Source organism: Filicampus tigris, chromosome 7 (assembly GCF_054856515.1).
Source record: "Filicampus tigris isolate MCC_2025a chromosome 7, RoL_Ftig_1.0, whole genome shotgun sequence".
In the NCBI taxonomy this organism is placed as follows: domain Eukaryota; kingdom Metazoa; phylum Chordata; class Actinopteri; order Syngnathiformes; family Syngnathidae; genus Filicampus; species Filicampus tigris.
The window spans coordinates 531986-548175 of NC_141223.1; the positions used below are offsets into that span (position 1 = coordinate 531986).

Sequence of the window (16190 nt, forward strand, 5' to 3'; positions counted from 1 at the left end):
CCTCCTAAAGGCACGCCCTAAAATCCGGTCCGGTCAGCCCAAAAGTCAACTTGAAAACGATACGCACTCGTAATCCGACCGTCCTGCAGCGCGCTGTGAGCACATCGACAGACTGCAGTGGTTACTTTTCCTCCCCCCGTTACTTTGCAAGCAGTATTGAATGTTTGGGGCTGATTCATAGACGTTTGATGACTTGCTTGAAAAGTGCAAATTGCCGACCTCCTGACCTCCTTGGGGCGCCCAAACTAGGGCTGTGCAATGCATCCAAATGCAATTACAACGACAATGATTGCTACACTCCACCATTACAAAACTGGCATCGTCGTAAAAAAACGATTATTCATAGTCATTTCTATCCAACGGGGATGTAATGATTAATCGGAAATTGAACATTTCAAAAGGATTCACCCCGATTAATGGATTCACTTCATCGAAAATCCAGTTGATTAAATTCATCTCGAAAATGATTTGTTTTTTCATTCCAGATGCATAGCACATTTTGAATGTGCACATCAAATGATGCGCTTGCGCCACTCATCATTGCGTATTGCCTTTGTGGATGGCTGCACAACCACACGAGTGAAGCATGGTAGCCATTTTTAAAAAATCCAATCGGAAATCGGGAACTGAGTGAATCGTTACATCCCTACTATCCAACGCGCACTGTTTGTCGACGCAAGGAAGTCATACTTGAATTTAGACATTCATACCTTTTTTAAAATTTTATAACAAATTTTAGCAATTGTGTTTGGTCCAAAAGAAACGTAGAAAATTAGTGTTTCGAGTCAATGTATTTTTTACGTTTGAACATTTTCTTGGCTTGTACAAAAAAATAAGTGATCGTTTGAATAATCGTGATTTCAATTACTACCAAAATAATCGTGAGTCATATTTTGATGACAATCGAGCTGCCCAAACGGCCTTTTTGTGACCTCGAGCGACCAGTGGCGCGGCTACTGTGCCAATAATAGTCCTCTTGTTCCCAAAAGCAGCCAATCAGAGAAGGCGCCGGCTCACAAACCGCCCAATCGCAAGGCCACGCCCACACACATGCCCGTGCACACCGCTTAGAGTGTCTTTTGCTTCATCATCTTTGTCATCAAATGTGAGTGCTTGTACTTGTGTGTGCGTGAGTTTGCGTGTTGATGCAAAAAATGGGCGAGGCCTCCAAAAGTTGTGAACGTTATGCTTATGTTATCTGTATGTAAAAGACGACGTCTTATACTTTAAGCGGCACGAAAGATGGATGGAGTGGCTGGATGTTGATGTTGTTGCCATGGCCGCACAAAAGTCAAAGTTGCGCTGGACGTCGAGTTCCTCAAAAGTGGATTTGGAGCCGAAACACACGCGCGCACACACACAAAAGAAAAAAAAGGGCATGACGGCATCAATCATAAATGACATCAAGTGAAAGCAGATAAAAGCAAGTAAGCAAAAAAGAAAGAAAAAAAGAAAAGAAAAAGACAAGAAATGAAATAGGTTTGAAGAAAGAATGAAAATTCAAGAAAGATTTCATTAAAATGGAATACAACGAAACTAAATCTATAATAAAGAAAATAAAAGAACGTGTATGAAGCGTGGGTGGGCAATTCCGTATAAAGGAAAAAAATAAAATGCACCCCAAAACACGTTAGAAGAGGCAATTAAAAACGAAATGAATAAAAGAAAATAGAAGTAAAGTGAGCCTTGCTTTCCACTCGCTCGCTGATGACGCAAATTAGAAATGGAGAGGAGAAGACAGACAAAGAGTTTCTTGTTGAACTTGATTGACGCTGCCACGCCTGCCACGCTGTGACCTTTGAACCGACTACTCGCTCGCCGCCACTTTGCATTGGAACGCAAATGTGCAAACGTTCACACGTGGACTTGGTTTCATCTTTGCTCTTCATTCAACCGCGCCCTCCGTAACGTCGCACGCACGCATGCGCGCACACGTGATCTCGTTGATGTCGAGAGAAACAAGGTCGTCCGAAAAGGAAATTGTCCATTTTATGCTGGAAGGCTCTTGTTGGCAATCTTGAAGAATTTCTATTAGCTGTGACGTCACATGAATCGCGCTCATGCGCACGCACGACTGGGACGTACACGCTTAGCCACGCACAAACACGAGCGACGTCATAAGAGGTCGCTTCTCCTGTGGCGACATCTGCTGGACATAGTCAGGATTGCAAGCCGCCTTGTTTTGTCTAGTTTCGCTTCGCTTGAGGTTGGTCGCGTGAGCGTGACGTCATTATCATCTTCGCCATCATCGTCATCGTCACAGTCGAACACGGTGCGATTCAGGCCGAGAAAAGCAATACTGTAGTACTGTACTGTACTTCAATACATAAACGAGAAGCTAATTCAACCAACAAGCAAACAAATCAAATAAACACATAACATAACTCATAGCATAACATGCACAACATAACTCACGCACATAACATAATACATAACTCTGCTGTTATGAACGGCCAACCAGAATATTCGCGGCCCCGTGATCACTTTAAATTTGCCTTTGTTTTGTTGTTTCACTTTATTTTCGAGTTGACTTGAGCGCAAAACAATACAATTTGTACAGCGTATGTCACAACAGCTAGAGCTTTAACAATGCACTTTACATACAAACAACAAAATAGCCTTCACACAACATGTGAAATCAATAAATGAACACAAAACGCAATGGACACCGGGAAACAACGGAAAATTTGTCAGTCTCAGGTCGGATCAAAAGCCAGAGAATAGAAATCTTTTGTCTTTTCAAGCTACAAATGACCAGCTTTGTAAAATTATTGTTATCATTATGACTGCTTGCCACCCTCGTTACTTGAAGTTTTACTCTCATCACTTTTCACACTCATTACTTTTCATTCCAGTTACTGCATGTGCACGAAACATACTTGTACATACGTGCACTAGTTGTATTCTTAGTCATCACTACAGTTGTTCGTATTTACACGGCAGTAGTTATTTCCTACATTTTTTTCATCAGTTACTCTTTCCCACACTAGTTCCTTTGGATTTTTCTTTAGTGATAGTGAACTCTATACATGAAAGAGGAAACAGAAGTGCAGACGACTGATGAAGTGTGACGACGGCGAAGAGTTTCTCCTCTTGCCCAGCCCAATCAAAAATGGAGACTTTTTGTCATCAAAGGTGCTCATTTGCATTTCAAGGCACGCTCGGCTTTTGACGGCGGCTCTTTAAAAGTGGACGCCTGAGCGGCGCTGCGCGCTCGCTCGCCGCTGCTCAACAGCTTTGGAGCAAGTTTGGGCCACTGCGCAGAAGCTTCCGGTACTTTTTAGGACTCGGTGGCGCCGCTTGCAGTCCTCGCGGAGGCCCGCCGACCGTCGGACTTCAGCGTGGAGCACATCCTCTGCGCGCAGCCGGGAGCCAAGCCGCCCGACGTCGAGGCCGGATCGGCCACGGACGCGCTACTTTTCCCAATCCCGCTACTTTCGTCGGTCCCATCATCAACTTCAGCTTCATCCTCCTCATCTTCATCCCGCTCACGGCCGACGCCGCTGCCATATGTGGAAAGGCGACGGCTTCGTTTGGTTCTCCCGCTCGGGGCGGCGGGCGAGCCGGCGTCGGCTTTCGGCGCCCTGGAGCGCTCAGTCGGTCGCCAGCCAGTGGCAGACGCGCCGCTCTCGTCCTTTTGGACATTTGTTTTGGAGTTGATTTCAAGGAGTGCACGAAGATCACAACTGCCGTGGCTTTGTACACATTTGTAAGCGACGAAATGTTCACTTGGACACAAATTGCCTCGACCTGGCTGCTCTCTTTTCCTCCGTCTCGGAGAAACGTTTTCGCATGCACGCTGACATTGGTTTCTATCAAGCAAACGTCAGCGTTCCATCAGCTACTGCGGGTATGGAATCACCCCCCCCCACCACCACCACCAAAAACAAACCCAAGTCAAAAGAGTTGGCACGTAATTGGAAAAAAAACAACATCAAATCCTTTATTTTGTATAATATTGACTGAATTACAGCAGTTGTTACTATTATTGGATGCATTTCCATGCTAATGGTGAGAAAATACACACAGATTACAGTACACAGCATGCAGTGAACCATAGGAACGCACACACACGCGCACACTGGATGGATGGAACAAAAGTGGGAACCCAAAGTCCACTTGGTGATGTCATCAAACAGGACATACATACGTACACTGTTGTTGTTCTTAGCTTAGTGGGACCAGACCCGTGTTTTCTCAGGAAATTCATACTCGGGAATAATAACGTCAACACGTGACATGAACAGAAACACAAATTTTGGTGTAGTTGTTCTGTAACTGACAGCGCTGTTGGAACAAATGCACAAACCACCAAATGAGGCTAAATTGTCTACTTGAAGTGAAGTTCTTCACCACTGGCCTGTTGCCCATTGGACAAGATCCATCCTGTATTTGTGTCCACACCATGTACCTGTGTTGTATGTCTAGCGATATAGAACTAACGACTCGCTGGTGGCGCCTAGTGGCCAAAGCGGAGGAAGCTAAATGCGGCTTCACGGGTTGAATCGGGAGCAGATCCCGGATCGGCGGAGCGCGGCCGACCCGTGACCTTCTTAACGGACGCTCCTCGCGACCAATGAGGAAAAGAGGGACTTTCCGTTGAAATGCTTGCGCTAACATCCACTCGGACGACTTCGCGAATTCAATTCACAAGCAACGTGCCGATTGGTTGAGATGAACAAAAGACGTCCCCTTCAGCTTTGATGGAAGAAAAAATGTTCAAGTTGAAACGTAAACTCAAAAGAAAGGCAGCAACGTAAAGGCTTCACCAGACTCTTTCAATTGTCACCATGCAGAAAGGTTTTGGCCCGCTTGGCAGTTTTGGCCAACGAGATGGCAAGGAACTAGATTTCAATCAAGTCTACGATCGAGTCAAGGCGAGCCGGTTCTACTCAGGATCAGCGCGCTCATCGTACTTTCACGATGGACTCTTGTTACCCAATGGATGGAGGGAATGTAGCCGCTAGCTAAAGAGCTAACAAGGATGTGGGAACGTCTTGTTGTCTTCTGAGCATCCAGCATGCCAAAAGATTTGCTAGCTTTTTCACGTTGCGAAAGAGGCGCCGCGACGACGGCGCTTTAAACTATGGATCAACGCCGCGGCTTGGTGAGACGGCAAAAACCAGATGGACGCAAAGCATCGACGTTGCGTCGAAAACCAAAGCGAGTGGCCGCTTTGGTAGAATGGCACCGCGCTCACTCTAGAATCCAGAGCCAAAATCAAAACACGTAGCGGCAGGAGCTAATGTTGTTAGCCTAGTGAGCAAACAGCCAGCAAGGAGGCGAGATGCGAACCGTGAGAGGAGTTTGTGGGCGGCGGCGGCGGCGGCGGTGAGGGTTTCTTTAGCAGGAGCGCACAACATGTGATCAACATTTCAACAAGGCACTCAAGATTTCCGACGGCTAAGCGAGAAGAACGCTAGAGTGTAAGGAAAGACTGGAGAGGAAAGAAACGCCAGCTGAGAGCGAGGGAACGGGGCGTTTGACAACGACAGCGATAGGTAGCTAAAAGATTTGCCGGAAGAGGAGAAGGACGCGGTTAGGACTGCATCTCAGCGCGCAGCATCCACGGAAACCAACAGCAGAAGAGCAACCTGAAGCAGACGGAGACAAAGACGTCGGGTGAAATTGCCGCAACGGTTAGTCGCGCAAATGATCCGACTTGCCTTGATATGGAGCTCTCGGAGGTCAGATCTTTCGGGGAACGAACTGTGCTGAAGTTCCGCTTGGGCTGTGACACTGCACCAAAACACCCCAAAATGCCAATCGCATCCCATTCAAGACAAGTTCCGACAGCTCTTCGGGGATACTCACTGGTGACTTGGTGGACTTTCTTCACCGTGGAGTTCTGCTCGTTCTGTGAGGCCTCTTTAGGTCCTCCGATCCTGCAGGAACAACAACATTGTAAAAACCTGACGCGTGACTTCACTTGAGCGGGCAGGAAACACCTTACCTCTGGACCCGGGAGGGCGGGGCAAACACGCCGTATTTGGGGAGGCAGCTGAAGTAGCGCACCCCGAACACGGAGCCGTCGTGTTTGCCCGTGGGCTGGTCCAGCTCCACGCCGAACCACAAACCTGCAAGACGTAAACGTGTCAGGTCGCATGTCGTGGCAACCGTTGGCATCCTTCACCTCCACCTCGGACGTGAAAAACGGAATCAGCTCAATGCTAATCGAGTCCCGCGAGAGCCTGTCGAGGCAGGACGGCGCCGGGGATGTCGGCCCATCGGCTGAATTTTGGATTCTGGTTAGGCTGCTGTGCAGTGATAGACACCAAGGGATTTGGTTTAGGTGGCACGCAGTCATGTGCTTAGGACGGATCCCAAAGGGAAACTCCGGAAAAGAGACTTCCGCTTGCTCGAGTAAAAGTTGCCGAAAGGGGTCCTGGAGCCGCTTATAGATTCTTGCAAAAAGGACCAAAAACCACCACGTCGCAAAAGCAGTTGTTCCAAGGGTACTTCTCTCAGCTTGTCTTTTCAACATTTGTAAGGTAGGCCCCGTTATCTCGACTAAACATGCACTGTGTTCGATTTGACTTCCATTGTCTTCTCTTTGGCTTTGTGTGACTTAGGTAATCGTCTGATTCAATCAACTTGGAACCGACGCGCGCCCAGCGGACACGTGGACTTGGAAAGTCTGAATAGGTCTTAACATTGCGGCGTCAAAGAGAGCAAGCACTATTTTGGCAGGTCAATCAAAAATCAAATCAAATGAACTGGCCGACAGTATTTGATGTGCGCAAATGTGGGCAAAGGCGGCTTCCGCCCGAAGCCGGCGTTATGCCAGACTTTCAATCGTGTAAGAATGTGTCCTCTAGCCAACAAACGGACCTGGCGCAAAGTCTGTTTTCCCAAAGAAGCGCACAATGCCATGCTTCTGCCCGGCCACCAACACCTGATCTCCAACCTCGGCGTTCAGTCCTTCTGGGTCCAGACTGACGACCGAGGACTTCTTCTTCAGGGCTGCCAACACACAATAAACACAGTCAATTCTTCCCGGATGGCCGGAAGTCCGATCTTTTGCGGTACCGCCGGCTTTGTTCAAGGTCGCCCATCTGACTACACGACCAATCGGTGGCCAGATAAGTATTCCCACTCACGTTCACACCGCGGCCGAGTGGGAACTGAGGCCCGCCCTCGGGCCAGTGTATCAGGACAGCGTCAGTGACCAGAACCGGAATGAGATTTGATATTTCAACATTTGTCTTGCCTTTCTCCTTCTTCTCTTTCTCTTTCTTGGTCATGCCGGCGAGGCGCGAGGCCAGGTCCATGCGGGGAGTCCTGGGGGTGGAGGTGACGGAGGAAAGGTTCTGTTCCACAGACTTGGAGATCTTGGACACTGGAGCAAAGATCCCTGAAGACGGGAAGAGGGAAAAAGCCCGGAACCTTCTGCATCGGTATCTTTCACGGCAGAGACAAAGCATTGGCAGCGCGCTACTCAATCTCACCAAGTTTGGGCGGGCAGATGAAGTAGCGAACGCCACCGACGCTGCCGTCGTTCTTTCCCTCCGGCTCGTCCAGCTCCACGCCGACCCACTGCCCGCTGGCGAACTCTGTGGTGCCGCAGAACCTAAGCGTCCCCGTCTGAAAGACAAGTACAACTTTCGGTCAGAAGGACGCTTCTTGGAGAAGACGGCGGTCATCCTGGTTCTGCAAGTGGTCCACGAGAGTCCAGAGAAGACAATCAATCATCGTGATTAAAGATGCCTGTTCTGGCCTTCTGGACTGAGTCATTGAGATTGAGACAAAAGCCCGGCGGTGGCATTCTGACCCAACTGGAGACGCTCCAATGACACTTTGTTGAGTCAAGAAGTGAAGAGACATTTCTAGTTGAGGATGAGAGGAGGAGATCACAAGGACCGAGTTTTTAAAAACAGAAGCCAGAAGCCAGACCGTTTTCTACTACTGAGACGCTCCAGTGAGCTCCCCAAAATTTGCCAGACAGTGCCAGCTCTCCGCAACAGCGCACAATCCTTCGACTATGATGTGTTTTTTGTTTGCTGTTGGTTTCTTTTGGCATGTGCATGTGAGGCTTTGCAAAAAGCTCTTTGGGCACAATGATGTAGATACACAAAAGAACCGCACAATAGTGCACTGCACATCTGTACGAACGGGACGTGCTTTCTTATTTTTTAGGGTTAGGGGGGAGGGATCTGACCGATCCAAATTTGATCTAGTCGCTTCGCAGTATGTCGTATGTAGGGGTGCTCAATCTTGGCTCCTCAAGTGCCCCTCCAGCCATCTCCGGCTACCTGAACACACTTGATACAAATGATCCCAACGGTTATCGGCTTTGCGCAAAGCTCGGTGACGAGCGGATCATTTCGATCAGGCAGGGAGAGACGCATGACAACAGGCCGGATAGGGGCTCTCGAGGACCGGCACGGAGCACCCCCGATGTAGTCGCAAAGGCCTTAAAACGCCCGTCGGACCGGCCCGGCCCGGCCCAATTTTGCCCAGCCCGGCGTATGTGCTCGTGACCTTCATGTCGTCCAGCGCCACGCGCTGGCCCAGCTTCAAGCCCAGCGAGGACAGCATCAGGTTCCCGGGAATGTTGTCGTAGTTGGGCAGCGTGGCTCTGGGAAGGTTGCAGCTCAGCGGGACGGCGTCCAGAAGCAGCTGCTTCAGCTCTTTGGCCACCATGGCCGCCTCGGCCTTGTCCAGACTCATGTCCATCGGGTCGGGGACCACCTCGCCGGGGACCTGCCCGTTCTCATTCTGCACAGAAGGAAACAAGTGGGGCGTGAGCCCAGTTTTGCTTGTGGCGTCCTCCTTTCATCCGACTCACTTTGGCCTCATTTGATCCGGAGCGTCGCATCTTCCTACGCTCTTTTAAAGCCTCGGCTCTGTTTTGGATCCAAAATGGTCGCACCCATCCACAAATTGGGTCAATCGGACCCACCTTTTTGCATGGTTTTGGACAATTGTTGGGGTTGTTTTGTCCAAAACGACCCATTTGTGGCTGGGGTTGTTTTCGACATCACCAACCCAGAAAGTTAGTGGATTGGACCCAAAACGGCGTCCTCCTTAACCCTGTTTTTACGGTCAATCGCCGGCAGCTACGGTTGCCAAAAAGTCACCGTTAAATTGCAGTTACACATTTTGAACATTTACGGCACAAAATGTACTGCTACTGTTCATTTTACCCGGCCGGGGAAGAAAATGTACTTAATTCAAGGTTTTACCGTGAAAAAAAAAAAAAGGTTTGAAATTTTTCATCCGCATGGCTTTCAAGGTTTTTGTACCAAGCAAAAGAAAGAAGAGGAACAAGTTCTGACCCGGACGGTGGGGTTGGCGCCGTGCTCCAGAAGACACTTGACCGCACCCAGGCACAGGTTGGAGGCGGCGATGTGCAGAGCCGTCCCGTAGTGGAAGTCGCTGCACGTGGAGTTCAGAACTAGCAGACGACGGGAGCGGGAATGACTGGCCGGTCGGCACCCGGCTTAGCCTGATGATTTGCGGCCCGCTTGCGTACCTCTGGGTTTGGCCGCCTTCAGCAGGACCCGGACCAGTTCTGGAACGTCAAAGTAGGCGGCGTAGTGCAGAGCGTTCATGTTGGTCCAGCGACTCCTCAAACTCACGTCGGCGCCCAGAGACATCAGCCGGCTGGTCAGTCGCAGCGCCGCCGCCGGGTCGCCTGCGCGCAGCCAAAACAGCAAACTAAGAAGCGCGGAACCTCGGCGCTGCGCCTCGCCGGACCCGGAGACCCGCTCTCTCACCAACGCCGTGTGCGCCCGCCTTGCAGCTGTAGTGGAGAAGCGTCATGTCCGTCAAACCGTCGCGGTCGTTCACGTGGCAACCGCGTTTCAGAATCTGACACGACAGACAGACACACGGAAATGGACGATTCGTTGAACATCAAAAGGAGGCGATGAAACGCGTCGTCGCTCCCGAAACGTCTCAGCTCGAGAGAGTCTCGGCTGCCCGGGGTCGTCCGACATCCGACATCATGGGCAGCTCATTCCCCCATCTGCGGTCCCCTCTCAAGTCTTGTTACTCATTTTCCCCCAGATGTTTTTCCCTGCCCCACTGGGGGTGTCAAGATCAGGGGATCTTGTTGATGTTTGTCAACGTTCTTGTGACGAAGGGCTATCGAAAGACATTCGACTTGACTGACTGCTGCGAGGTGGGAGCTTCAAGCGTTGTGTATGAAAAGCACACGCTTTGGCGTCGGGCGCTGCAATGAACCCAAATTCAATGACAATGACCATTATTACACTCCACCGTCACAAAATTGGCATCATCGTAAAAACGATTCTTCATATTGATATTATATCCAATGCGCTGTTTGCTAACATAAGAAAATCACCCTTGAATGGACACTCTTTTAAGCTATTTTGTAATAACTCATTTGATCAATTTTGTTTGGGCCAAAAGGAGCTTACTTCCATTGATTTGTCTTGATATTTTTTATGTCGTGAAAAAAAAATCAATGATCGTTGAAATAATGGCGATTTCGGTTATTGGCGAAATAATCGCCATTGATATTTTTCTCATAATCGAGCAGCCCTACTTTGGCGTCGGGCAAAACGCCAACGTTTCGTTTGCGGCCCACCTGAGTGTCGTTGGTTGTCGGCTCGACGCCGAGTCAGCTTCCTGCCCGGCCGCCACGGAGCCTCGCTCGCTTGCGCCCGCTTGCGCCCGCTTGCGCCCGCTTGCGCTCTGCTGTTGCCCAGGCCGTGCCGGCATTTCAACGGGGTCGCCTGGCGGCGGAGTGCGGCGCTCGGCCGGCTATTTGCGTCACGGCTGTCGCCCTGGACCGGCGACAAGACTACGCACGCGAGGCGCGACGGCGCTCTCACCTCGTTGCCGATGACGTCGATCTTGTGCTGCACCTGCGGAACCCACTGACGCACGATGGCAAAGAGCTCCGGGATGCTGGTCCGGGGGTCCGTCAGGATCTCCAGACAGGCTGGATCGTTGGGGTCGAAGAAGGTGAAGGCTGGCCGCCCCACAAATGCAAACAACAACCGTACGGGGGAAGAGCGAGGCGATTATGGCAATATTGTTTTTGTTTTTTCCCGATAAATTGTACAGCCCTAGGTGGCATAACGGTTCACTCTAAAATCAGCTGGGTTCCAAATAACACCATTTTGAGTGAAAAATGGACCCGTCCACCTACTTGAGCCAACTTTCTGGGTTATTGTGCGGAAACAACCCGCCAAATTTGAACAAAACAACGCAAGAAGGTGTGCGGATCCGTATTTTGGAGCCAACTGTTTTCGGAGTGTGGCCATGCACTTGCCGCGAGTCTTAGTTTGTTTGGCGTACCGTAGTCTTTGGGAAGGGGCGCCTGCGCGGAGGGGTGCACCATGGCCCGACGTCGGCTCTCGCGGGGCGCCGACACGGACGGCGCCTCGCTCTCCTCGCCGCCTCCTCCGCCCGACCACGACCACGCCGACTCCTCCGCCGGCGGCTGACCGCGTCCTCCCTCCTCCCGCTCCTCGCGCTCCTCGGGCTCCTCGCGCTCCTCGCGCTCCTCGTCTTCGGCTCTCTCCTCGTCTTCTACATCGCCCCCCTCCTCCTCGTCCTCCTCCCCCTCGTCGTCCTCCTCCGTCAGCTCCTCGTCCTCCTCTCGTTGGACCCTCCCGTCGTCCTCCCGCTCCTCTCGGTCGTGCCTCTCCTTCTCCTGCATCTCCAGGTTCTCCTCTTTGGTCATGGCTGCCGGCCTGTGGAAGGCAGCGGCGCCGAACGTCAGCGGGCGCTTGGATGGCGGCCAGGACTGCGAAGGACTTGGATGTGGAGAATCCCCTCATCATGCCGCTGCCTACTGCAGCGGCCATTGTGACGGCTGTAAAGGACTCGTCGATGTTGGTTTACTACTTTTGACAGGTTTTTTGTTTTTACTGCCAAAATCCTGTTCTCGCCATTCCTTTGTGATTCTTATGCTGCGTGCTTTTATTTTGGCGCTCTTCCGCTAACTCAGGAAGTGCTGATCCACAAGCGATGGCTTGGCTTTAAGGAAATGCTTCTATCAAAAGGGGGGAAAAAGGGAGGTCGTTGACTTGACAGGATGCCGATTGAATAGTAATTGTTCTTGGTTGCTGTTTGAACTGAAGGACTTGTATAGGCACGAAAGCACCTGGCTGGAATGGGGACAAGGTATTTGTGCTGTTTGATTTGTTTCATTATTGTTTTTCGTGATGTGCCTTTTTGTTATTGGTTTCGCGGCTACGCTAACGATAGCCTCTCGCAGGTGATCAGAATTGCGTCGGAGCTAGCGCTGCTAGAGTCCGATTGTAACGTATCGTGTTTTTAAATGTACGACCGACTGAAGTTTTGTTGAGTGACTGTTTGTCTACTTTGAATGTTTCTCATTTGTGTTTATTGTTTGTTTCATGCCGTAGCTCTTACGGTGTGTCCACGAGGAAAACGGCTTCAATAAAGGATCCGACTTTCTTGCGGACCACCAGTGCGCTTCACCGTTGTCTGGCTGGGTCCGCTGCAGCGGCTCCGGGGAGGAACCCGTTGCCAAAAGCGGGCTGACTAAAAGCAAGTGGTCCCGTGGGCATTTGCCATTGGAAATAATGCAAGTCCAACGAAGCCCTGCCTGCCCGGCTGCCAAAGACGCAGGCTCCGAGAACTGAGCCCCAATTCGGACACCCGCAAATACCAACACAAATTTACAGAAAGCACAGCCGAATACATGGGAAATAAACGACCATCAAAGTAGGCAAATAGGCACTATGCATCACTTTGACCTTTACTGAATGTAGTATTGACTTCAAGTCCCACAGTGACGGTTAGTCCCTTCACACCCTTTTAGTGGGCAAAAGGTGTCGACCGGAACCGGGCACCTTTTTTGCCGCTCCGTCCGCCACCTGGCTACCCTTCGTCCTCATTCATCAAAATGATCGCCCTCCGATCCCGTCCGTCCTCGTCCTTTGAAAGCTTCAAGTGTGGCATCCAATAAAACGGCACAGGTCCCAGTCAAAAGCCGGCCTGAGCTTTTGTCGTCGGGGCTGACCTGCTTACTTGCGACGTGATCCAATCCCATTGGCGGACGCTGACATTTTTGCTCACCCTCCTCAGAGACTCCTCAGAGACTCCTCAGAGCGGCCCGTGCCGAGTGGCAAGCAAATGTTTAACTCTACAATTCAAGGGCGCTCGCAAAGTCACTGTGCACATTTTGAATCACATTTTTGTTTTTCACATTTCAGATTTCATTCAAGTGTACTTCCTGCATTCTGTAGCACAACATTCCTTTGCAAAGTGACTTCTTTCATTGGCCAATTGAAAGAGAAAGTCAATCCAAGCATCTTTTATGTTCTATGCAGGCGCTCCTGTTGAAACACGCCATTCGGATAGATGGACTATGAGTGAAGCAGCAAATGCCGACTCCGGGGGCGGCCATCTTGTCACTTCTCTCGACCGAAAGTGACATCGCAATTGCTCAGGTAACAGCCGCGCATGGCTCAGCTTTACAAAACGGGTGAGTTGTGATTGGTTGTTACCTGAGCAACTGTGATGTCATTTTCAGTCCACAGGAGTGACAAAATGGCCGCCCCTGAGGTGGCTAAAAAGGGCTGGATTAACTCTTATTCCACAAAGGCAATATTCATCAGAATGCCGTGTTTCAACCAGTGGGCCTGCATCAAACTAACGTTTGGCTTGACTTCCCCCTTTAACTCATTCACTGCCGGACATTTTCTGACCCTCTTTTACCCTAACGTTTGAAAAAATGTGAAAAAAAATATCAATACATTCCTGGGGTCGAACGGCTGGACGGTGAAAAGACAAATATGTCGATGGCAATGAATGAGTTAAGAAAGCGTTGGGTGAAAATAAAGGTGCTTGCAAAGTGGGAAAAAAAATGCACTTTTGGTGTAGATTTCTAAATGACAAATCCATTTAGCAAGAAGCATGGAGCAGACACACTTGATTTGCTTTGGTCCAGCACCAAAAAGGATTTGGCCAGCTGCGGCCTCCGTGTCAAGGCACAAATAGAAGAATCGCTCAGTCGTGTTTCATTTTGCATTCGCTTACTTTGGTAAGCACACGGAAGAACAAATTGACTGCTGACAACGGTGATGAAAAGCTTTGTTGGCTAAAAGCTTCCACAAATACATCTTTGTCCGTCACAGCCCCTCATAGGAAGGAAGGAAGGAAGGAAGGAAGGAAGGAAGGAAGGAAGGAAGGAGGGAGGGAGGGAGGGAGGGAGGGAGGGAGGGAGGGAGGGAGGGAGGGAGGGAAGGAAGGAAGGAAGGAAGGAAGGAAGGAAGGAAGGAAGGAAGGAAGGAAGGAAGGAAGGAAGGAAGGAAGGAAGGAAGGAAGGAAGGAAGGAAGGAAGGAAGGAAGGAAGGAAGGAGGGAGGGAGGGAGGGAGGGAAGGCAGGCAGGCAGCAGTGCACAGTGCCAATGGATACCGCGGTGCGTGGAATCCAACCGGCAATCCAAGCTGGCAAGTCCGGGGCCGGTTGTAACCCTTCGTATGATGGCCGGAGCCACCAACATCGGTCTCATTTATTTTTGAACCGTCATTCATCATGTCAAATAAAAGGAACGACCTTGTTTTGGAAATGGATCGAGTAAAAAGTACAGATACTGCTGTTAAAATGTAACGGATAAAAGTCACAAGTATTCTCAAAAAGAAATACTCCGTGAATTGCAAAGTACTGGAAAAAAAACTGCTCAAGTACAGGAACCAAGTATTTGTACGTACTTGGTTACTCCCCATCTCTGATGAATCGATTCTCCCGGTTTTTTTTAATGGAGGTACTCGAATTACTCGAGGACTCCTTTCACCCCGAGTGTGCTCGCATTGAGCTAGCGATTTTATTTTTTTCATAAACTGTCAAAGCTGTCGAGTTGTTTGTGTTGTTATCCCGTCTTGAAGTGAATACACGTTTGCCAGCTTGCCAGACCAATGTGTTGCCCCACCGTTTGTGTTCACGAACCACAGCTGTCGACGCTACCTGTTAGCGTGCCATTAGTCTTTTGCAATGTTTTTTTTTTAGCTAAGCGGACTTTCCTAAGGCAAAGCCATGTTGATCTAAATCCTCAGTACGTTTTGTTTAACAGTGAACTTCAGCAGGGAGTGACTTAAGCCTAATTTGGGAATAATGGTTTGATATTTGCAAATTGCATACTTATTGTGAAAGGAGTTGAATTGATCTCCCTGCCACCATACAGAGGTCGTATCTCGGGTTTGCGCAGGCAGGCCAGAAAAAAAACAATTTAAAGGCTCGTATATCGTAACAATCCTAAATCGGACTCCCACGTATCCCAAGGCATCGCTTGAAGTTCTTCTTTACACGTCGCTTGCATTTAGCTCCTTGATGACACCAAAGGATACATGACGGACAAAAATATGAGGGAACGGATTTCAAACCCACAAGTCCACCTGCATATTATTGTGATATTTTCACATGCTTTGTAGCCATGTGAGGACCACAAGCAAGGAGGCCTTGAATTCCTTCCCCCCCCCCACCATCCCTCCCTCCTCTCAACCTCCATTTTACATCCACACAAAACGTCGCCACAAATAAACAAGACAAACACGAGTCGCGCAAATCCCAGGATGTACTTCAAACTCATTTGAAACAGTTCAGAATTTGGCTGGCGAACATATTTGCAGCATTTGTCAACGAGACGCTTTGAAGGCCAACGTGCGCAGCAAAAACGCACAGCTGAAAAAACAATTGCACACGCACACGCGATCACGACGAGGACATATGATCGCAACAAATATTGTCTCTACAAGATGCTTTATGAAGCGAAAACGACGTTTTTTTTTTCCTGTGATAACGCTTTTGTGTTCCCCATCATCGTAACCGCGCACACGAACACGCCGAGACGACTATCAATCAGTGAATTTAAGGAGAACCAATATGTTTAAAACAATATTCTGTTTTGTTTGGGGTTTTTTTTACCTGAAAACAAGCCGCTCGCTGCTGAAAGGCGACGTACGATCCGCTCTCACAACAACACTGATGATGATGATGAGGAGGAGGAGGATGGTTGTGAATGGCGATGATGCTGACACCCCCCCGCCCCCTGCTCTCTCTTTCTCTCCCTCCCACCCTCCCCATGATCTTTTTTAAACACATTTTGACGTTTTGATACAATAGATGTTACGTTCATTCAAATTATCCGACAGTAATTTAAAGAAACAAAATAAGAGTCACTGCCGACACTTTGTGAGATTTATTACGTGCACGCAAACATGTCATAACTGGAAGAACTACTATA

At 49.5% G+C, this 16190-nt stretch overlaps 1 protein-coding gene and 1 long non-coding RNA gene across 2 annotated transcripts; one reads left to right on the plus strand and one right to left on the minus strand.

Moving 5' to 3' along the window:
• Positions 1–3917: 3917 nt before the first annotated feature.
• On the minus strand, positions 3918–15974 carry clip3 (CAP-GLY domain containing linker protein 3). The gene is made up of 14 exons (XM_086035899.1): positions 15872–15974; positions 11272–11669; positions 10803–10942; positions 9720–9813; positions 9476–9637; positions 9279–9397; positions 8482–8718; positions 7449–7584; positions 7211–7354; positions 6832–6963; positions 5954–6077; positions 5815–5885; positions 5667–5739; positions 3918–5594 (listed from the first exon to the last, which is right to left on the minus strand). Exons 2-14 carry the CDS (start codon positions 11657–11659, stop codon positions 5540–5542), a joined length of 1875 nt encoding a protein of 624 aa, XP_085892025.1. The 5' UTR covers positions 11660–11669; positions 15872–15974; the 3' UTR covers positions 3918–5539.
• LOC147144249 (uncharacterized) lies at positions 11846–12399 on the plus strand. The gene is made up of 2 exons (XR_015087477.1): positions 11846–12102; positions 12348–12399. It is a non-coding gene; the product is annotated as an uncharacterized LOC147144249 (long non-coding RNA).
• Positions 15975–16190: the final 216 nt, after the last annotated feature.

Bases quoted from the DNA above. Each gene is read 5' to 3' on its own strand.
- clip3 (XM_086035899.1), bottom strand. From the start codon at position 11,659: ATGACCAAAGAGGAGAACCTGGAGATGCAGGAGAAGGAGAGGCACGAC. The intron at 6,078-6,831 runs GTCCGTTTGTTG...TACGTCTTGCAG, and splicing joins GAAAACAGACTTTGCGCCAG to GTTTGTGGTTCGGCGTGGAG. The intron at 5,886-5,953 runs GTAAGGTGTTTC...TTGTTCCTGCAG, and splicing joins CCGCCCTCCCGGGTCCAGAG to GATCGGAGGACCTAAAGAGG.